The following is a 23,869-nucleotide window of genomic DNA, read 5'->3' on the forward strand; positions in this document are numbered from 1 at the left end:
CAGGCCTCTCTCTCTCTCTCTCTCTTTTTGGTCCCCTTCAGAGGGAGTGGAGAGGAGCAGGCCTGGACCAGATCCTATAGGCAGCAAAGGGTTTCAGTGGCAATATGCATGTTCAGTGTAGTCAGAGCTAAGTTTGGTGTGAAAACTATCCAGTCCATGTTACAATGAAACGCTGACTACAACATACATCAATGGATTGGAAAAAAAATAATTTGATGTCTCCGCACTTCACACACTAGCAAATCCAGCACCTTTAAAAAAATAAAACAAGTTACGTGAGCATCATAGGTGCCTACTGCGTTGAGTGCTTTGGTATGACTTAAAAGGAAGGATTTATTAAGGAAGTTATTAAGGACCTTAGCAAGGGTATTTGCTTGAATAAGAGGGAATAGGGATGACTTTTCATTTACAGCTTGTTCCAGTCAGAAAGATGTATTTTAAGGTTAATAAAAGATAAAGACATGGAGACCCAGTGTGTTGCTGTGAACAGAGTTCTGGACAAAGACTGAGGAGATTCCCTGTTCATCCAAGGAAACCTATTCAGGGTTGGCTATACTAAACAATTCCTTGAATATCTCACATACTTCACAAACCTGATTAGGATTGCCATAATGTATTTATTTATTCATTTGATTTTTGTATAATCAAGTACATTAAATTAACTAATTGAACTAAATTATGAACATGTAAAACAAAATTAAAAGCAGCAGCAATGACATTAAAAGTTTAATAAGTTTGAAAAGGCTTGACAGCACATAACCAAGGTAAAAATGACTCGTCTTCAAGGCTGTAGTCTACCTCTGATTATAGATGCAACGTGGGACTCTCTCACCTGATGCAGAAAATCTATGTCTTGAACACCAGCCACTTCCCCACATCGCTTTGCTTCCCATCTAATCTGATAAAGGATGCATACTCATTTGTGACCTTAATAGAACTTTTAGGAACAAAACATAAAATGTCATGTTGAAGTCATGAGTAGAGATGGGCATGAACCGCCAGTTCAGTGATTCATGCCATCTCCTTTACTGGCCACACAAGTGTTTGGTGCTTCAAAGGCCCACCTCCTCTGGCAGCCGCCCACTCAGAGGCAGCCCTCAGAGCAGGTGAGGTAGGGAAGCCACGCCACTGCCTTCAAGTGGTTGACTGCTGGAGGAGGCAGGCCTTTGAAGCGCCAACAGCTGTTTGGCTGCTAAATGGATCGGCACAAACCACCCCATCTCTAGTCATGAGTAAGTCATGAGTAACTGAGCAGTGGTAGGATGATGCTTAGAGTCCTACAGCAATCTCCTGCCACTGTTCTTGTAATAGGTGTCTTCAATATGATCTCACCTCTGTTCTTAATAGTAACTTCACAAGGTCTGTCTTTGAGTTGGGCTCATAAAAATATTACATGATAAGGATTTAGAATTTTTCTTTACCAGCAGGGTTTCCTTCTTTTGAGGAGGATGACAGGCAAATACTACTGTACTATTTTCCACCAGCATGACAACTGGTACATAGTATGCATTTATTGTATGTGATTAAGTTTGAGTCACTTTCCTGTGGGAGACATTTAGTTTGTGGGACACCCTTTCTTAGTCTCTCAATGAAATGTATTGATCTGTTTTACAGACTTCACAATAAAACTTGAAAGTGGCAACAATAGAGTACAATACCTCAAAATGTTCCCTTACGTGACATTCTCTCTCTCTCTCTCTCTCTCTCCCTGCTTCTTTCTTTTCTCTCTCTCTTCCTCTCATTTTTTTATGTTCTTCTGGCTCCTCCCACAGATTATAGACAGCGAGAATGAAGCATTGCTGGCGGCTCTCACCGAGACACTGGATGACATCCAGGAAGACGACATGGGTCTGGCCGCTTTCAGAAATATGGACGAGGGGGACATGCCCAACAGCGGCTGCACGTCACCCACCCCCTCTCCCAAACCTGCTGCCCCTGTCACGAGGGGGCCTTCCCTGGCCCCAGAGGTTGATGAGCTGTCTCTAGTAAGAACCTACTTCCTACTGTTTAAGGTGGATTTGGATGCGCCTCTGATTTGCCGGCTGCATGGGTATGATAGGAAGCAAAGGTCTGAATTTTTTCATTATAGGCTTAAAATTATAACAATACAAAAGCATATATCTGTTATTGTATACGTATACATGTGCCGCACCATTGTTTTCATTTGATCTGCTCCATTGCCATCCTCATGGGGGAAGGGTGTGACATTGGTGGGGGAGGGAGGGAGGGAAGGAGGAGGTTGAAAGTGGGCTAGTGTGTGAATGGCACAAAGGCATCCTGGGTCTATACTGGACCCACTCATGATGCTTGTTGTCTGAGGTTTTTCTTTCATTTCCAGTCTCTATCCCTGTAGAGCTTGGACAAGTTACTTTTGTGGGGGGTGGTCTACCAACTCCCGCAGCGTTCCACCCAAGTGGCATTATTGTATAGTATCTCCAAACACTGTCCCCCTTATGCTGTTGTAAAGATCCCCACTCACATACATGGAGAAAGGCTTAAGACTGACTGTCCCACAGCTGTGCAGAGTCCATTAGTTGCCCTGAGTATCAGGCTTCATTTATTTATATAAGTCCTTGAGGAGAGGAGACTGAGTGTATTTTGCATTATTGATCTGCTTACTAAAAATCATTATCAGATACTATGGTGTCCTAAGTCTAACAGAAGCTGGCAGATCAGAGGTTTTGTTTTGCTTTCTACCTAAGTAGAAGGACAAGTTGTACTCAAAACAAGAAGAAGAAAATCTGGATTCCATGATAAATTAATGTGTAAATTAATCATACATGCATATGTTCGCTTACTTTGCACAGTTTTATAGTGTTTGAGCTGCTCTTGGAGTAGGGTAGGCGGCCATGTAGGACTTTTGGGAGACGGCTGGTGACCTCAGAGACTAATCTGAATGCAGCACAATGTAACTGTTTGGAGTTGCTGCATGGAAAGTCAGGATAGCCATGGTGATGGCCAGCCTCTCTCGTAGAAGAGCAACAAGGGGCGGGGGGGGGGGGGAGAGAAACTAATGCAGATCAATGAGATTAGTGGGATTTACACCACAGTTGTTGACTTACTATCCAACATGTTACTTCAGTTGTTCTGTTCTGGTTGGACTAGCATCAAAATTTATGAGTCAGTCCACACTGTCCAATGATTAAGGCTGCAGAGCTTTATGCCCAGTTACATACAGTAGGTTATTCAGTGAGGTTTCCTTTTAGGTAGAAACATGTAGTAGAATCACTCTTCTAGTGCCATAGGTTTATTTCATCAGGAACCTGCACACACTTCCAGTGCCTGGAATAGGTTTTATCCCCCCCCCCGCCTTTCCTGGGAAACAAAAGATTTTTTAGGACAGCTAAATTCTGCACAAAGAACTGTATTCCATTGTTTGTGTCCTGCCTGTGACTTGCAAATCTTGGAGATTTGCAGAGCTTAGAGAAGTTACTTTTCAAACTACATCAGCCACTGCTTATGCTGGCTGGGAGTTTTAGTCCAAAAAAAAAAAAAGTAATTTTTCTAAGCCATGAACATGGTTGAGCACTAATCTTAGTGTGTAGATGTTTCTGGATTCTACTATACACTCTTAACCTGTAAAAGCAGGTGAAAAGTAAAGAGTACTATGAAGCTTGCCTTTAAAAAAAAAAAAGAAAAAGAAATCCTCTCATAATAGAAGTCTCTAACCCTGTACTGAGTCTGGCTTCACCCAGTAAGTGCTGAAGAAGAGAGGTTATAGAGATGTTGACCTTCCATGACATGCTTCAACTTTCTGTTGCTAGGCTTTGTTTCATATTGCATTGTGAGATCTGATACAATGAAGCAATTCTTCTCATTTATAACTAGAGTGCTAGCAGGGGAACCTTTTCTTAAAAGACGGGCCTCCAACTATCATAACCATCTTCTCTCCACCTCTTCTTGATCCATCACGCCTATCATTTCAAAAAGTGTTATAGCGGCATCTAGTGGTGAAAAATATGCATTTTCACTTCACACAACAGTGTGCATGTCTATGTACTTAAATATTTATATATAAATATATATATCACAAATCTATATGTGTATATATAGGATGTATACGTTGCAGGGGAGAAGGAAATAATGTTTGGGGTTTTTAATGGGAAGTTTCACACACATGACATGAAACTGAAATTTCTCTATGTTGTCTTAGTGAAAGTAGCCATTTGACCGTGGGAACTAACTGATGTAATATCTGTCATATGCTTAATTGTTTAAAGAGCTTTTTGAGTTGCCGAGTCACCTTTGAAGATTTTTATGTAGTGCCAGATTCCCACAAGAATCAAATCTGGCATTTCTTTACTGATCCCATGTTGCCTTCAGTGCAAGAATGTGGAATGTCCAAAGCCTCTTTTTGAAAAAACTGAAATATTTTAGCCATGTAATGAGAAACATTTGGGTTGAGAGACTAGATGCCCTTTTCAGCTTGCTGCTTTTACCCACAACTTCCTTGATGGGATCAAAGCAGCACCTGTTATAAAGATCATTTAAACCCATACACACACACATTCCCAAATAAATACTTGGCATCTGGACAGAAAGTACATCTTCAAAATACTTGGTGTGCTGATGAATTAATTAATTGGAACTCTTGTTGGAATGTTATATCTGATTGATTTCCTTTGCAGGAGCCAGTGTGTGTTTCCCAGTTCAGAGACACAAGGGGACCTTTGAAAATGTATCACATGTTAGGGGGTAAAGAGAAGGGAGATTAGCTTCACTTCTCAGGAGCCAATGGAACATCACAGCCTCCACTCCCCAATAACTTAATACTGAGGGGGTTTGATCTTGGAGAATGCGTCTCTGAGGACAACCATTCTCCAGATCCAGTTCCCACCGCAATCCAACCCACAGGCTGAGGGAAGATAAATGTTATGCTGCCTGCTTTACTTCAGCTTAGTGGTCAGCCCGTGGCTTCACGTGGATTGGGACTGGATAGGGGATTACCCCAAAAGTTCTTTTGGCACTCTTTGCCTCTCCCCCCCCCCGACACACACACTATTCCTCTTTTCCATGTTTACCTCACAGGATGAATAAACAATTGTGAAGAGTAATTTGCTTTCTCATAAGCAGTGACTTTCAAATACCTGCAGCCACACAATACAACAGGAAGTTGTGTCTTGGGGTGGGGTTTTTTTGGGCAGTGGTGGTTTGATTTGGTGTTTTGAACATTTATTTCAGGGATTCTGCATCAGTTGTATCATTTGCCCATTGACTGTAGCTCCATATAGGAAATGGAATGAAAAATGCAGGCGGATTCTCACAAATTGCAACTGAGCCTCGTGGCGCAGTGGTTAAAACGCTGTACTGCAGCTAAAACTATGCTCACGACCTGGGGTTCAAATCCCAGGTAGCCGGCTCAAGGTTGACTCAGCCTTCCATCCTTCCGAGGTCGGTAAAATGAGTACCCAGCTCGCTGTGGGGGCAATGTGTAGCCTGTATAATTAAATTTGTAAACCGCCCGGAGAGTGCTTGTAGCGCTATGGGGCGGTATATAAGTCCAATAAATAAATAAATAAATAAATAAATATTAACGTGCAGGTTTGACCGAAGCATTCTCTGGAATGAATGCTTGCAACCCCCCGGATGATTTTAACCAAAAAGCGGCAAGCCTTTGTGGAACTGGTTCTTGGCACATACTAGGATTACAAGCCACTGTGGATTCAAGAGTCCTCAGAAATTTCTTTTGCCAAGCCCGTATTGGCCGTGAGTCCCAAAATACATTGGACTCTGTCCACGAGCCTGATTCTGTGTACAGGTGACAGGCTTTTCGAACTAGAATTCCCCAGAATGTCCCATCTGGAATGGGCTGTTCTAGCTTGGAGATTCTGGGAGTTGCAGATAAAAAAAAAAGTCTGCCTTGTGGATTACAATCTGGATCGGGGCACCAGATTGTGATCTGCAATTTGCTTATTTGCAAATTCTGTGAAATGGTGGATGAGAGGATTTAAGCATAAGCCGCAAATCATATATGTAGGAATTCCGACTCTTTCTTTCACCTCTTCCCTTTCCAGCTGAAGAAGTTGCTTCTTTCTCCACCCAATGTGCCTCCAAGCTATGAGGTTCAGAAAGAGGGGAGTGCATGGAGACAAGGAGCTCCCAAATCCAGACCCCAGAGACCCTGTACAAAGGTATTGTTCCTTTCAGTAGCTCCTGACTTGATCTAAGAGAAACCAATGTCAAATCCAGTGGTTTTTTTTAACCTAGGGTTCTAATGGGAAGCTCTTTATGTCAAGTCAGATCATTTCTTTATCTAGCCCACTGTTGTTTCCATGATCTGGCAATGGCTCGTCAGTTTTTCAGGTAGGGATCTCTCCAGCCGTTAGCGTTGCAACTTAACCTCCATGTCTTTCAGTAAAGATTGGTGGAGAATTTCTGTAACCTTTGTGGAGTTTCTGCAAAAGGAACAACACTTTGATTGATTGACTGACTGACTGACTGACTGATTGATTGATTGATTGATTGATTGATTGATTGATTTGCTACTTCAAGTACTGAGTACTTACATTTTGATGAGACAAGAGGGTGGTCCTTCTGTCAGGGATGGTGCTGAACTCAGCACCTGCCACAAATACAAAAGCCAGCAACCTCAAGACGAGGTTGTAGATTCAGGGTTAAATAGGCTACACTATGCCACACTAAATGGGTTGCGTGTCAGTAAACTTTACTTTTCCAGGTTGCAAGTAGGTTCACAAATAGGATCCCCAGTGTGGTGTAGTGGGCAGAGTGACAAATTAGGACTCAAAGAGACCAGGGTTCAAATCCCCAATCAACCACAAAGGCTTACTGAGAGTATGTGGAATGAATCAAGCCACTCCTTAAATACCTCACTTACTTTGAAAGCCCTATGACAGTCACTAGAATTTGGTTCCAACTTTGATGGCACATAACAACAGTCTCACAAAATAGGCATGCACAAGTTTGGAGGGGGCTTAAACCTTCTCTTTATTGGCACCAATGATTTTTTTAATTATATGTTTTGTTGGACAAATTAAAGAAAGAAAAAATAGCTGGGGTGAATGGCTTTAAGCACACATGTGGCATCCTTGATTTGGGCCACTTCCCTATGCACTTACTTGCAAGTAAGAAGGGAAGCAATGTTTACTTGCCCACTATGTATTTAATGTAGCATATTGTTTAAGCCAAATCCCTGTTATCTGAATGGGCCCTCTCAAAATGTGTATACTTCTGTTTCCTCCAAGAGTTCCCTCTGTATGTCCTATGGATAGCCTTCCATGGGTGCAGCATGCAAAGAGGCTCCTCCTTCCACCAGATCCCCTTTCTACTCAAGCTTTGTCATGATCTTTCTTTCCTCTCTTCTTACGCACTCTCACTCCTGACCCAGATTAGAGCAGAGCTTCCTAGTGGCTGATTGTACTAAGTTTGGCTGATAAGCAAATAGCTATGTGGAAAGCTGGCAAACTAGTCTGGTTGTTTAAAGCAGACCCTTGAAATCCTCACAAGGGGCTGCTAAAGATTTTCCACTTGGCCAGTGGAAACCATGTGGTAGCATCAGGGCATAGATTTAGATGGGGAAGGGAAGGGCAAGGGAGGAGGGGTTTGAAAATACAGTACAAATCTACTTTTCCATCTCTTCTTCCCTGCCCAATAAACTGCACATTAGCTACCAGCAGCCTCCCAGTGTTTCACTTGACCTCTGTTACTCAATGCAGTGAGGAGGTATGTGTCTCAACCACCTAGATTTTGAAGATTCCTTAGTTTCCAGATCTATACAAAGTAGGAAGAGAACAACAGAAGGAAGTTAAACTTCTACCTGGTTCGTGCTCTTTCCCTTACATAGGGTCAAGCCTATCTTGAAACTGAAGAAAGAGTCTGTTTTTATTTTGTTTTGCTTGCAGGTGAACTCGGAGGTCCATGACCCACAAAGACATTGGAGAGTTGTGGCCAGTCAGAGTTACCCATTGCAAGGCTAGAGTGACCAATAGTTAGATTCAATATTAGGCAGCTCTTAAATTGGGCATTCAGCATTCACAGCACAAGTTAAATAGAGCCTCCCTCCAGCATGCACCTTTGTTGTTGTTGACCTTTGTTTTATATGTAGTGGCATAGTGTTTATTGAATAATGCCAGCAATATCACTTATCATTGGCATATTCTGGACCATCACTACTATGCCTGAGCAGTTTTGGTTATACGGTATTTGCGAAGGCTTTCACAGCCGGGATCTAATGGTTGTTGTGGGTTTTTCGGGCTTCTTGGCCGTGTTCTGAAGGTTGTTCTTCCTGATCTTTTGCCAGTCTCTGTGGCCGGCATCTTCAGAGGACTGGAGTAGCACTGCTGTCCTCTGAAGATCCCGGCCACAGAGACTGGCGAAATGTTAGGAGAACAACCTTCAGAACACGGCTGAGGAGCCCGAAAAACCCTCAACAACCAGTTTTGGTTTATTTAAAAATATATCTTTTTTTGAAACTTGTCTTGAAGCTGAATGCTACTCTTCTGCTCCCTGGGTGGCTGTGTTAGCGTTTGGGTGTCTTATGCTGATGCCCTTGGCAACTGTCCTCCACTGACTGCCCTGCTCTTCATGAAGTGCACTCATTGGCACACTCCCCACTCCACCGTGCGGGGGAAGAGGACACTTTCCTCCTTCCCCAGCATTTCTGCCCATACCATGACATGGCTGTCATTTCCCTTCCCTTTCCCGCAGTCATTTATGCAACTACAGTTGCAGGACTAGAACGTATACAGTGAGAACAGGGGAGCAAGAAGGGCTTCCCTAGCTTGACACTGGGTGATCTTTGCCCAGCCTCACAGGCAAAGGGACAAACAAGATAACCAGAGCAGGCAGAAGGGTAGGATGGCTCTTGGAAATCCAGTGAAACTGAGCATGGATCTGTGAGGAAACACAGAAGAAAGAGATCCTTGCAGAGCTGTAAGGATGGCGATCCAATCTCTTTTCGAGTCCCTGTTAAAGGCCTCCTTGGCACCAGGGTAGTCTTGCCTGGCCTCAGGTTTCAGCCTAGTCCACCCATTCAATTTGAACTCAGCATAGGATGGGAAGCCCAATCTAGAGGGAGACTTTCATTTAACCCATGTCCTCCATCTGCTTGTTTGTTTTTCTGGAAGTCCACCAGATCCATAAAGCTCTCCTCCAACAATATGTTTCAGATTAATTAAAACAAACCAACAACTTTACCTGTGAGCTTCCTTCATTCTCCAGCTTTTATACCTTTGCATAGTGACTGGGAATACCCTAATAGGGATGATACTGGGTTTGGTCTCCAGTAAGACATCATTACACTTATGGATCTTTTCTAGTTTCTTCATAGCTGCCCTTCTGATATAGATATAGACGGATTGCCTTGACTGACAAGAATTTCTCTCTTCATGATGTAGCTGGGGTGGGGGTGGGGGTGGGGAAACATTCTTCTTTCTGCTTATTCCTTTTTCTGTTTCTTCTTGAAGGTGGAAGGTGGCCATGACAGAAAGCCAAGCTTCGTCCAGGCTCAAAGTCGGAATTGCACCGAACTTCATAAGCACCTGACTTCCACCACCGCCGCCGCTGCCACCACCACCACCACCCACTGCTCTCCCACAGAAGCCAGCTGGCCACTGGATCAGCATTGTGGCGGCAGCAGCTGCAGTAGCAGCAGTGAGCCTCCCAGACATGGCGGTCCCAGTGGAGAGGAGAGTGACTCTGGTGATGACTTGCTGAATTGCAGTCATGTAGGGACAGCTCTGCCCTCCTCGGTGGAAGGCACCGGAGAGAAAGAACTTCACGCTGCCGTGGAGCTCATCCGCTACATGCACACGTACTGCCTTCCCCCAAGAAAGCTGCCCCACACAAACCTTGTTGAGATGAAACACCAGCGTTTTCACAGCCCCTCCAAAAGAGCCAAGCCAGATGGGCCCCTGCAGAGGCCTCCACTCTGCGGCAAGGACAGCTGTCCCTCTAGGGCTTGGCCTTTCCCTTTTTCGGGCTGCAAACAGTCCAGAGCTCCCGCTTCTGACTTCTCCATCCTGAAAGAGCTGCTTGCCAGAGACCTCCCCTGTGATGTGAGCAAGCCATACAGACTGGCCAAGCCTGTGTATGCCTCCTTGGCCAGATCCCAGCCCCCAAAATCTCCACGAGCCCCAGCTGCTGAGACCGGAGGGGGGTCTGTGGAGATGTGCACGTTCACAGCCAAAACACCACCGGAAGCGAAGACCGAGTCAAGGCAGGCCCCCAAAACAGAGCCTGGGACTAAGAAGGAAAACAGCAGCCCTGCAGAAGAGAGTGGGGCCAAGCAGGGGACTCCGCCGGTCCAGGTGGCCTCTGGCAAGGCAGGCCGCAAGCAGGAGAGCTGTGTCTATGCAGTGCGGCGCTCTAAAAGACTCAACCCGGAGCTCAGTCTCTGGCTATCATTCCTGGATGAGCCTCCTGCAGACCCTGCTGTGTCCACAGCGATCGCAGGGAACACGTTTGCCTCCTCAGATCCTACCGGGTGCTCCACTTTACGGAACTTTGATGCAGAAGCACCAGCAGCAGAGGTGGAAGTGACTGGTGTGGACGAAGTGGACAGCGGGTATCAAAGCCTCCCGATGGAGCTGCAGACCCCTTCGCCTGAGAGCTCAGGGGAGAACGACGTGTTTGAAATGAACGAGGGCCAGTGCTGTGCCCTCTTGCATCAAGCAGGTATAGAGCAGCTGGGACTTCTTCTCTTGACAGCGTTCCCATCCTGGGGCAGAGGGGAGTGGGAGAGGAGAAAGATAAAACCACATGAATGAGGAGCAGAAGCTGCCCTAGCCACCTTGTAGGTGTACGCCCAATGTTGTGTGGCCCTCTTTCTTTCCCCTTGAACAGAGGGGAACGGGATTGGCAGTGGATTGGGTGCTTCAGGCCTGGTTACGAGATGGAGACGGCTTTGTCACTTGGGTGGGGGACCTATGTTGGGAACTAGGCAGGGAGAGTGTGTTTCTGTTGGTTCTGCTGGACCTCTCAGCAGCTTCCAGTGCCATCAACTATGGTATCCTTTCTGGGCTGTCTCTCTGGAATGGGACTTGGAGGCACTGTTTTACAGTGAAAATGGTCCTTTGTGGAGGGGAGAACTCAGAAAGTGGTACTGAGGGACTCCTGTCATATTAGGAGAAGTTTTCCAGAGTTTTGAGGTCACCAGTATAGACACTCAGTTATGTCTCTCCTTTCCGTTTAAATCCAAGCAAGCTGTCTCTGTCCGAAACCAGGGCCTGAAGTAGGTAATGAGGGCGAACAAATTGAACAGAATGAGGATTCAGGCAGTGCTGGATGGGGTTACAGCCCCCCCCCCGAAAAACACAGGTTCAGCACTTGGAGGTCCTTCCGGAATGATCCCTGAGCCTGAAAGCCCAGGTCTCAGCCATGGCAAGGGGGGCATTTGCACCATTAAAATATGTGCACCAGCTATGCATATTCCTTAAAATGTATTATCTCGCCATGGTGATACATACATGCCTTAGTTACATCCCATATGGATCACTGCAACACACTTTACATGGGGCCGCGTTTGGAAAATTCGGCAGGTCCAAATTGCTGTAGCCAGATTGTTAACTGAGGAGCATGTAATTCCCCTGTTACAACAGCTCCACTGGTCCAATTTTGGGGGCCCAATTCAAAATGCTGGTTTTGACCTATAAAACATTAAATAATTTGGGTCCAAGCTACCTGAAAGACCACATCTTCCTTCATGGGGCCTGCCTGGCTTTTAAGATCGTCAAGGAGGCCTCTTTTTTTCCAGTCTCACCATCCTCTGAGGTGTGTTTGATGAGAACGAAACAGGGCCTTCTCCCTTGCTGATCCCAAGCTGTGCAACTCCTTCCCACAGGAGACCAGGCTGCCCCACATTTTTCTGTGCTTCCCCCAGCAGGCAAAGACCTTTCTGTTCAGGCCCACTTTTTCTTGACTGACTGGTTGTGCATAAAGGGAGCTTTTAAAAAATGAGGTTGTGTGGAGCGTATAAATAATAAAAAATGAATAAAATAAATGAATTTAACTTGTTCACAGTGGTGAACAGGAAGGTGGCAAAGCTTGTTGATGACATCACCAGGATCATTTGGGAGTATTCATCTATGCCACTGGTTCTTAACCTTGGGTTATTCAAGGGTTTTGGACTGTAACTCCCAGAAGCCTTCACCACCAGCTGTCCTGACTGGGGTTTCTGGGAGTTGCAGTTCAAAAGCATCCGAGGAACAAAGGTTAAGAACCACTGATCTATGCCATTTACCCTTGTGGAGCCCTATCTCTCTTCCACAGTTGTATTGACGCTTGCAGTGGGCTTTGTCCCTTCCCCTTCATTAATACAAAATCAATAAATTAATTCTCCCATATGCCTATACAAAACATCTGCCATTTACCCCTCTTAACTTTTTTTTACACTTAAGCTTATCATTGACAGCTATATCCCAAACTTCTCTATACCAATCACTTAAATCGAAATTATAAACTGTTTTCCAATTCTTTGCTATAGCCCGAATAGCCATGTATTTCCTTGCTCCGGTTAACAAGTTGGAATCTAATTATTTAGTTGTCCAATTATATTTCTCCTTTTCAAATATTGACCAAAGTGTTATTTTAGGATATACAGCCAAGTTTAAATTGCTTATTTCATTTATTTCCTTAAAAACCAATTGCCAAAATTTCAATATATTCTCGCATCTCCACCACATGTGAAAATATGTACCTGTTTTCTGGCATCCCCTTCCAGCACATCAGAGAGTAATTACCATTTATTTGGTCAAGTTTCACTGGAGTACCATGTCCAAACCAACTTAGAATTTTTTCTTTTACACCTATTGACATAAATTTCAATAGTGTGATGTTCCATATATTTTTCCAAGCACTAGTACTTATTTTTTTTCTCCCACATTGAATTCCCATAACAATTTAAGTAGGTCTTCCTTATGTTCTGCTTCCAATAATATAAATTTTACTTACAGTACCTTTCACAAGATTGAGAGAGAGAGAGAGATTACAAAAGTATGTATACTGTAGGGAAAATGGAGAGGAAGAAATTTGTGTCTTTTTATTTTTGTAGTAGAATTTAGGGTCACTCATTGAAGCTGAAGGCTGAGAGTTTCAGGACAGATAAAAGGGAGTTACTTCTACACATATTCAACAGTTCAGCTGTGGGTCTTGCCATCCTAAGATGTAGTGACAGCTGTATACCTACCTACACAGCTTACTGTGGGGCTAGATAAGTTGTGGGACTGGATAAGTGAAGATTAGGACCATCCATGGCTCCTAGTCAGGACAGCTGTATATATCCTTCAGCATCAGTTACTGGGGGGATGCAAGAGAGAAAATGCATCCTGTCCTGGTGGTGGGCTTCTGGGAGACATCTGGCTGGGAGGAAAATACAGATAGGCCTGTGATCTGACCTTCTTACATTCTGCAGCTCCCTCAGTCATTCTGGTTTTCTCTGCTTTTTTTTTTTCCAGAAGCACCAAGATGTCTGCCGCTGCCCTTGGCACAAACGTAAGTGTAATCCCAAAAATAAATCTGAGAGAGTAATAACCTCAAGTGTCATGATCCAGCAAATATAACATATGGCGATCTGAGAAATCGGCAGCTTTGATCCACCTTGCCAGGCTTGTGGGGTTGCTTGGCTGGAAACAAATCTCTCTCCTGCTCTTTCCTGTTTTGTTAATGTCAGCAGAAAAGGGCTTGTTTCAGTGAAAAGTCAGATGCCTTAGAAAATATCACATGAGGTACAGTCTGGTCTGGAGTCTAAGTCAGCTGATAGTAGAATATCAGGGTTAGAACCACAATTTCATGTTAGGCCAGCCTTGTTGAAGGTTCATTCCTAGAGGGGTATGAGCCTTAAAAGTAGGGAGCCAGCAAAGGGTGTTTCAGTAGGAATACTGTAATGTCCAGCAAATGTAAGCATTTTTGAGACATAGGTATCTGTATCTTGGGTATGGTGCTAAGAATTTAGACCCAGGTCCCATGTTGCATGTTCATACGTCCTGACATGCACAGGAATGTATGTATATATTCATTAGGGGAAAAACTGAGATGTTTTGGGTTGTTGCTCACAACAGCCTTAGTCAGTATGGACAGTGTTTGGGGATTATCGGAGCCGTTGTCATCCCAATTATCTGGAAGACGGGGTTGCCTAGTCATGACTTCTAGAATACAGACATGTTTGTAACTATATCCTACTATGCCTCACAGTCTGAGTAAGATTGGCTGTCCCATGCACATATTGGGATTAAACACACACACACACACACACAGACACAATTCCTGCTTCACACAGTCAAGTGGCACTTTCTCACTCCCATTGACTTCAGTGTTATGGAATAGCCGGCCTGATCCGTGCTGCTCTGATGTCATAGAGAGCAAGAGCAGACTAGAGCTAAGCTGGTGGTGCCCTCAAAGCAGAGGGGGAGAGCAGGACTTGCTAAGTGCAAAATATTTTCCTCCCAACTAGCAGCTGCTGTTACAGCTGGAACTTTGGATGCGAACAGAATGGGCACCCTAGGAGACCTCTAAATCCTATTCAGTCATTAGGAAATAGCATATAATGGTTGTTGTGGGTTTTTCAGGCTCTTTGGCCGTGTTCTGAAGGTTGTTCTTCCAAATGTTTTGCCAGTCTCTGTGGCCAGCATCTTCGCGAATATATTAAATAGCATATACAGTACTTTCTACAGGTAGAGAGGAGTGGTCTAAGTCTGTTCTCCTCACAGCAGCAAGGCTTGTGGTTTCTGGTTGTGTCATCATTCTACACAACAAGATCATGAGTCTAAAAGAGGCTTATCTGTGGAGGCTGTCCTTGTGAATCAACCAGGGTGCTGATTTTCTAGAGTTCTGGCTCATGTGGGGACCCCCTTCCACAGACAGTAAGTCTGAAGTCCTCTTCAGACTTACAGCTGTCCACATGTGTAAGAGACCAACATGATAGAAAACAGAAGGGGCAAGTCTAAATTACTCCATTCAACCCATGATATGTACAGATGATTTGATAATCAAGGTCTACACTTATTAACAACCAGAAAGAGCTGGAAAGGCCCACTAATGTCAATTGCATCTTTAAGCTGAAAGATAAAGAGCCATCAGACTGGAGATGTTCATAATATATATTTCAAAAGAATATTTCCTGCATAGGATAATTTAATCTCATCACCATTTATAAAGGTACCATCTCCTAGCCAGCTTTGTATTTCTGAAGAAAAATGAATGGGATGAATGCAACACTAGTAGTTCATTCAGAATAGTTCTGTTAATTGTGCCTGGCCCTGGCCTGGCCTGACCTGACCTGACCCAGGACAACTCTATGTCCTATGACAAGGACACGAATGTCTCAGAACCAGGAGACCCTGGGAAGCAGACGGAGACCCTTGTCTCTAGACCTAACAGAAAGACTCCACTTATCCAGAGAGTGATGCCGCCCAGCCTTTCTCTAAAGGATGTCCCGGAAAGACTTTCAAGGTAGGTTCCTGATTCAGCTGCAGAAAAAGGACTTCCTTCTGAGTCAAAGAGGCTGAGAATGCAGGTGTTGGAAAGTGCAGGAGCCGTCAACAAAGGTGCCTGTGTTTGAGAGCCCAGATTAACAGGATTCAGGAAATGGAACTGAGATGGTGAAGGGCTCCTCAAGAGCAGCGGTTTCAGCTTGGCCTGCGCCAGCTCTGTGAGACAAGCCTAAACAGATCAATCATCAAGCTTGTTGAAGTGATCCATGCCTTTCAGTTCCTTGCCTCTTGCAAACTGGCTTCCCTGATTGTACTCTACTTGTTGACTATGCTGCTGATTCCTAGATAAAGACCTTCTCATGTTAAATTGCCTTTTGAACTGTTTTAGTGTGCTTTGATGCTAGCTTCACCCAAGACTCTACTTTTTGGATTGCCGTTCTTACTGAACTCAGCCTACTTTTTGCCATGTTTTCTTTGCCTCGCCCCTTCTATTCAATGTCTGAAGTTTGACCTGGCCTTAGCAGGTTATCTGTCGACATTTATGGCTCCTGTCTGACTCCTTCTTGGCTCCCACCTATCTGCTTCAAACAAGGAGGCACAAGGAAAAGTGCGTGTTGCCTGGATATATATACCCACATGCAATGACATTTGAAGGATTCCATGTTTGTTGGGGGCTTCTGCCACTAGCATGCTGATAACACTCCATTCTCATTCTCCTTTCCATTTAAACCAAAGGACGTTGGTCTGGTTCTTAAACAATGTCTGTTCTCAGTTATGGACTGGATGGACTGAAGCTTGACCTAGTCCCAGTCAGTTGAAAGACAGATCAGGGCAGAGAGATTAAACCTGTATTGGATGAGATCACCCTCTCCTTAAAGACTCAAGTTTCACAGTTTGGGTATACTTTTAGATTCAGCCCTGAATCTGGAGGCTCGGGTTTCCTTGGTGGCCAGGAGTATGTCAGCTGTGCCCATTACTCTACATGTGACCTCTTCTGAAAATTATTTGAAAACTTCAGCTGCTGGAGAATGTTGCATTCATATTGTTGAGGATTACAGAGAGTGTGACTCCCTTATTAAGACAGCTGTATTGTTTCTGGAAGCAATTCAAAGCACTGGTTAAGAGCTGTGATGTTATTTGGGACCAGGCTGATAGACTGAGTGCTCCTCATGAGCCTGCCTTGGTTTTGAGATCTTTGGAGGGGGGCTTTCTCTTTATCTGTCTACCTTTAGAGGGATGTTGGGCAGAAGAGAGCTTCATTATTGACTGTGGAACGCCCGGACTACTGAGTCTGGTCTGACTCCCTTTCCATTGTTTTTTCCACTAACAGGCAAGAACGTTTCTACACAGACAGGTCTTCATCATTCAGGCTGCATTGCTGTTAAGGTGGATCTGGTTACATGACTTAGAAGCAAAATATCTTAGATGTGACTTTGGCATTCTTAAGAGAAGAGAGTAGTTAACATGAGCTCTTCCTGAACTCTGTATGGATCAACTGAAACCAAGCAAACTGTTCATGCACAGGTCATGTGCAGACTCCTTCAGCAGATCACACTCTGCCCAATATGTTTATGGGCTAAGGTTTTGATTTTTGAGAGGTCACTTTTACTAGAACTGGTCTGACAGAACAGTCACTTGCATTCATCCCAGGTCTTCATGAGAGTAAAGTTGGACAAGAGGTTATGCTACATTGGAAGGGTATCTTCAGATGCCATGCCTGGTACCTATGACAATAGCACCACTGATGATAATGAGTAGGAACATTCCTGTGCTGCAAGGACTCTTTGGCAATATATGCCTGGGGAACATCCTAGCTGTGGTGGGTCTTTCAGCATCAAGATGAGGCTGTGCAAGTTTACTTCTGAACAGTTTGATTTCTGCAGACCTTGAGTGCCCTGTCTGGGCAACAGGAGACAGCATTGCCCAGATGTTCTGCAGGAAGTAATATTTATATGCTTGCACAGGCTTTGAAATGACAACCTAGTTATGCACATCAGTTGAGTGGTTTTCAAGTGGAAAGTCACTAGCTACTGTTGGCTGCCTGAGAGTAAATGCAGTGTGTTCTTGTACAAAGGAGTAGGGTTGCATGTATAGAAATGTAACATGCCACTGTTCAAATCTGTTTTAGTATTCCATTCCTGTTTTATTAGCTTAAGCTTGCCATTTGTGTTACTTGAGGCACCTAAAGGGAGAGCAGAACCAGTGCCCTTTTTTTTGCTTACTCAGTCTGGAGGTTACCTGCAGGTGATCTTAACTCACCAGATGTGGCCAATTTAGTGGTTGTTTACAAACATGTTAACACAAGAATTTACGCTTTGTGGGGGGGGGCACATGGAGGTTCTGCACAGCTTTCCCTTCATCTTTACAGCCTCTTTGTTTCTGCCTTGTTGTGAAGCACCGGTTGTCTGGATTCATGGGGGCACAATTTGCAGGGATGGGCTTGGGAGAGTGAGGAGTGGGTACCAACCCTGCCTGGTGTTACAGTTAGCTTCCCTGTAGGATGTGTGATTGGCATGGACTCATATGACTTTCCATTTCCTGGCTAACCAATTGCCAGGGGCTTGGTTGGCTGAGAGGGGGCAGGACGGCCAGAGAGCATAGGATGAAACAGTCTTATATTTGGTCTACCTCAGGGGTATAAAAGTATCAGTCATGCATTCAGCTGGGATGCAGAGACTTAGTTGAGTTTTATGATGGTATTTTTGGCTTTATATGATATTTGATGCTAGAATCAATGTCCAGTGCACCAGTGCTATTTACAACTATAATCAATTAAGTTGTGGCCATATTTTATTTCATTTGTTCTGCAAAAGCAATGTTGTGTGTGTGTGTTTCTCTGCTTGCTTGAAGCATTACAGATTACCACACATACCATTAGTCTTGCAACCACACAATCCCCATCATGAATACATACCTTCAACCTGCAATAACTTCTCTTCCCTGTATTTCTTATCTTCCTTAGAGAACCAACCTTTGGGAAGCGCAATTTCGAACAAGTGCTGACTGTAGAACTGTGCGGCACTGCAGGTAAGGACAAGCATTCATCTTAAGATGCTGCCATTGTAAATATATTCCTTCAGGATAATGGACAAAGAATGGGGAAGCAACTACAAAATATAAGGATAAGCTAGTAACTTGAGAATTTCAATTCATACTGCAGCCAAATTGCAGGGAAATCTGGACATCTGTACACATTCTTCCCATTTCCCCTGTCTGTCTCAAAATATAGTTTTTTAATAGCACGAATTACCAGGTTGTGGTAGCCATTTTCCCATGCCAAGTATCAACCACATGGTGTAACTATCTAACATCAATTATATGGCAGCATTTAAAAGCTCAGGGAAAGGATAGGGGTTCATTATGAAAAAAGTGATCCGATTCCTTTTGTATCCATGACTTTTTACTCTCATGTTTCTTATACTGAAAGAGTCTCTTGCTTTCTTGGGGGAGATAAGGTCTCACACCACCAACAACTCCACCATACAAGCCTTCAGAGGAGGAACTATACAAGCCAGACATTCACCAGAGGCCAGCAAAGGAGATGTCCATCACTGCCAGCATGGAGCCACCACTAGTGACAGGTGATGGGGAAATCTCCAGGAAGCACCAGAAGAAACACCCAGTGCGGACAGAGCTTTATGCACACCTGAGTCGGGCGGCTGCCCATCCCTCTCAACCTGAGCAACCTGTGGTGTTGAAGCGCCCCTTTTCACGCTCCTTCGGTGACCATGACTATTGCCAAGTCTTGAAGCCTGAGGCCTGGCTCCAGAGAAAGGTGCTGAAATCCTGGGAGCCTGTCAGCCAACAAAAGCAGAGAATGCCGGATGTGCCCCGTCCGGAAGTAAGCGAGCAGGGTGCTGAGAAAACCTCGGCAAAGAAGGGCAGCCAACTGCTGCGAGACCAGGAGATCAGAGCCAGCTTAACAAAACATTTTGGCCTCTTGGACAGTGCCCTAGATGATGATGAGACGGCCTTCTGCAAGACTCCTGACTATGACACAGTCTTTGAGGACAGCTGCAGTGAGATTGGTTCCCCTCTGGAGGAAGAAGAGGAGGAGGAGGAGGAAGAGGAGTGCTGCATGAGCCCATTGGAATCCAAGATGTGTCCATACAAGAATTCTTTTTCGAGGACCAGTTTGCACTACTGTTCCCAAAGCAGGTCTGATTCAGAGTCTTCATGCTGCAGGTCCAAGTCTCCAACAAGCCGATGGGCATTCAGGTACGGTTGTGAGTTTACGACGCCTTTGGGAATAGGGCTGAAAATAGGTTAATGGTAGGAAAATCACCGATGGGTTGCCTTAGCTAGCCTTGAATCTCTGTTGCACTCGGCCATTCCCTACCAGTGAGTGAAATTTTGAAATACTGTTGCTCTCCAGCAATGATAGGAAAGGAAAAATAAAGTCTTATAAAGTTCTCAGGGCAAGAATGCAGCTCTTCTCTTATGCTGTGGAGTGCTCTCCATGTTTAAGTACTATGAAAGCCAGCATGATGTAATAATTTCCAGAAAGTTAGCCATGTTAGTCTACTGTGGTAAAAACAACAAAGAGTCTTGTGGCACCTTAAAGTCACAATGTTGTGAATGGGAGCTTCGCTGTAGGCATCTGAAGAAATGGGCTACAGTCCATGAAATGTGAGGTCAAATATTTAAAAAACCCCAACATTTTAAGGTACCCCAAGAGTCACTGTAATGTGGCATTTAGGGTGTTGAACTGAGACTTGTGAGCCCTGAAACACACTGGGTAATCCTAGGCCAGCGAATCTTTCTAGGCCTAACCTGTTGTGGAGGAGGGTCATATATATTGCGTAAAGATCATGGATTAAAAGCCAGATTTAAATATAACAAATAAATGAAGTAATCAGACAGGGACTGTTATTCAAAATACATTGAAATGCAACTAAATAACACATTGAGCTTCATTTGAAAAACACTGGCAAGATGCCTAGGAGATTTCGGAAAGATATGGGGGGAAAATCACTCTTTTGTCTCCTTCTGTGTGGCAGCAGCTTCTGCTTGACTGCCATCCCCCATGGTGAACAGAAGGAGTCACTTTCAGAAGGACTACTCTTCTAGGGCCAGGAACAAATGGGACAAAACATCCACATGCGCCAAATTAAATTTAAGATCCAGCAAACCTGGAGTCCAAAGACACAGGATGACTTTCCCTAAAAGCATCCCTGAGGGAACTTTTTTTTCCAGCTGCATTGGGCACAATAAAGGGATGTGACTACCCAGTAAGGGAAATGCACATTCACTCGTGGTGAAGTTCTACCAGGAAACTGGAGTCTCTTCAACTTAAATGGCCACACTTAGATCAAACTACTTGCCATTCTACTTAATGGCCATGCAGGTTGGCACTGTTCAAAGAACTGCATTAAGAGGCAAGGAGACCATTTTTTTCCCCCTGCCTCGATTACCGGCTTCTGACATGGGATTTTGTTTTGTAAAGCTGTTTAAAAAATTATAATAAGATAACAAGGATGTTGCCTAGGAGAAGGATGTGTGTGCTCTTAAAATAAAGGGTGAGAGGGAAAGTGGGAATATGCTTTGAATGTATGTGTGTCCCTTTCTGCATCAATTCAAGCAATCACATGCTTGGATCAATCTAAAAGTTTTTTTTTTAATTTTTAAAAATAGAAGGAAAACCTATGGATTGGGAAGTGGGGAGACTTACACACAATAAAGACTGTCGCCACTAATAGAAGGACTAGCAACCTAGCAGAGGCTCCTGCTCCTCCATCTTTCACCCTATATTTGATATCTTTCCAATCTGTATTGCTTTCAACTGTGGGTCCAAGCTTATGTCTTTGACTGTGAGATTCTCAGTTATTTTTTTTAAATAGATGAACCAGACCCTATAAGCAAAGAGTATTATTTCTGTTTATGATTTCTTACACTCAGATAATTTAGGATCCATTCAGTATGGGATTCACATGCCTCCTTGTCTGTCAACAGATGTGAAAATGGAAAGCACCGCCAAGATGGAACTACAAGCAATCAGGGGAAAATGGAGAAGAAAAGAGAAAAAGCTATTGTAAGTGACCCTGGAATTCTGTTTTTTCCTTTTGCACTGAATGTAGTAAAGATCATGTGGTTTCCAGCTGGGTCAGATGACTTCCTTTTTTCAAAAAGCTCATCTGAATTTGAGGACAAAGCTATTTCCATTCAGTTTCCTTCCCTGACAGTTGTAAAATAGTGTGTTGGCTATGGTTGTGATATCCTTTGGTTGATGGCCAAATTAAGCAAGTGTAGTGAAAAGGAATAATGTGAAAGCAACTGGCAGCTCATAAAGTTCTTGGCACAGGACAAACCCTGTGCAGAATTTGTCCACATGCACTTCTGAGGAGCCGTGTGGGTTGGAATTTTGGAAATGTTTGCTGCTACAGACGAAAGTCAGGCACCTTTTTAAAAAAAAGTTATAATGGTCATAATAATTGGCTGGAAATTGGGAGTGTCCAGTTCCCACTGAGGCATGAAATTCTCTAGGTGACCTTTAGCAAATTCACTTTTCTCAGTCTTCACCTACCTATGGAAGTTATTGCTGTGAAGATAAAGTGGGGAAAGAGGAGAGCCACTCACACTGCTTTTCACTCATTGGAAGAAAGGGCACGCTGTGCATAAGAAAGAAGGATAGAAATGCAGAGCAGTAATCTCAAAGCAATGAATTACAGGGGCTTTTTTGAGAAACAAACACAGATCTATCCATGCATTCGGCGTACAGTGGTGCCCCATATAGCGACGTTAATCCGTTCCAGGATTAACGTCGCTATATGGAAACATCGTAAAGCGGAATTAAAAAGCCCATTGAAACGCATTAAAACCTGGTTATTGCAATTAATAATGAGCTTAAAGACCACCAGTAGTGAATAATTAGTTGGACTGTGTAACTTGGCCTGCGGTGTAGATGTTTGTATTTTTAGTGGGGGACTTTTAGTGGGTGGGGAGTGTTTGGGAATTTTATGTGTGTGCATGTGTCTGGTCTCTGGGTGTCTGTGAATTTCGTTGTATGTGTATATACTTACAATGACAATAAATTATTATTATTATTATTATTATTATTATTATTATTATTATTATTATTATTATTATTATTATTATTATTATTATTATTATTGCGTTCCAATGGACTAAAAACTGGCAGGGACAGGGTGGGTGGGGGATCCCGAAGGCTTCCAGGCAAAAGCCTGGAAGCCTTCGGGACCCCTCCACCCTGTCCCCGCCGCCCCGCGCTGCCGAGCCCAGGATGCCTGACAGGCATCGGGTCTCCCCACCTTTCCCCCGCGGCTTGGATCCGGCTTGGATCCGACCCGCGGGGGCTACCCCGGGCATGGCTGGACTCTTGGGAGTCCAACCATGGCAGGGCTAGCCCCCGCGGGTCCGATCCAAGCCGCGGGGGGAGAGTGGGAGAGCAGGGGGTCCGGATGCCTTTCAGGCATCGGATCCCCCCACCCTCCCCCGCGGTGGCCTCAGAAGGACCCTTCGGAAGGGTCCTTTGAAGGCCACCGCAGGCATTTTCCCCCAGCTGAGTGGCGGGAGCGCTCCTTTGGAGGCTCCCGCCGCTCAGCTGGGGGAAAATGGTGCCTATGGGGAAACCATCGCAAAGCGATTTTTCCCCATAGGCACCTTCATTATACGATCGCAAAAGCGATGGCATTTTTGCCATCGCTATGCGAATTCGTCGTTAAACGGGGCACTCGTTATACGAAGCACCACTGTATTTAAATTTCACTCTTTTTCCATCACAAAATGCATGGTGATGTAGGTGGGGTTCCCAATCTAGACACAGACCAGATCCAAAACTGCTTAGCTTTAGAAAGGTGTGTACATCATGTGCTTTCAGATAATGACATGGGGCACAAGATGCCAGTATTTATTCCTTCTTACTCCATCACAAGTAAATTTTTGGAGTGGAATGGAAATTTGGTTTAACACTGATACTTGCTGGAAAGCTCTGCTCAGAGTGAGCTCAATAAGCCCTACAAATGGAGTGGGGGAAAACACATGGACCTTCAGATGCTATTTGGTTGCATCTCTTATTATTGTGTGTGCCATTATGGTCAGTGGGGAGAGAGGGCAGGCGTGGCAGCCCAGCAACTTCTATAGAGCCACACCATCTAATGTCCGTAAAGAGCACCCTTTCTGCAGTACTTCAGGTAGAACCAAAGGCTGCATCTGGAAACTGCAAAAGAGATCTGCTCCACTCCTAGTAATCTCTGCCCAGGCTTGACTGCTGCAGGTTTCTGTCTCCTGAAGATTGGCAAATCTGGTTCTTATTTTACTTCTTCCTTTCCTTTTTCTCAAAACAGAAAATGGAAGAAGAAAAAAGTGTGCTTCGTGTAGTATACTTAGGGTATGATCACACAGGCATCTCACTCACATTTGGGGCTGCTTGTGGTGCAATCTAGTGTGAGCTCTTTTCCTGCCAGTCACATGACATATGGGTAGAAATAGGTACAAACTGCTTGTTTGATGGTTCATGTTGGTTCAGT

The 23,869-nt window shown here is 44.3% G+C and overlaps 1 protein-coding gene across 1 annotated transcript in view; it reads left to right on the forward strand.

Moving 5' to 3' along the window:
- PPARGC1B (PPARG coactivator 1 beta) overlaps positions 1–23,869 on the forward strand; it is a 165,354-nt gene that overhangs the window by 122,886 nt on the left and 18,599 nt on the right. Inside the window, exons 3-9 of the mRNA XM_020780473.3 lie at positions 1,773–1,985; positions 6,015–6,131; positions 9,423–10,632; positions 13,410–13,446; positions 18,346–18,410; positions 18,839–19,601; positions 21,336–21,414. Coding sequence (XP_020636132.3) covers positions 1,773–1,985; positions 6,015–6,131; positions 9,423–10,632; positions 13,410–13,446; positions 18,346–18,410; positions 18,839–19,601; positions 21,336–21,414 — 2,484 coding nt within the window. The remainder of the gene's footprint in view (positions 1–1,772; positions 1,986–6,014; positions 6,132–9,422; positions 10,633–13,409; positions 13,447–18,345; positions 18,411–18,838; positions 19,602–21,335; positions 21,415–23,869) is intronic.

This window comes from Pogona vitticeps, chromosome 2 (assembly GCF_051106095.1).
Source record: "Pogona vitticeps strain Pit_001003342236 chromosome 2, PviZW2.1, whole genome shotgun sequence".
Classification (NCBI taxonomy): Eukaryota; Metazoa; Chordata; class Lepidosauria; order Squamata; family Agamidae; genus Pogona; species Pogona vitticeps.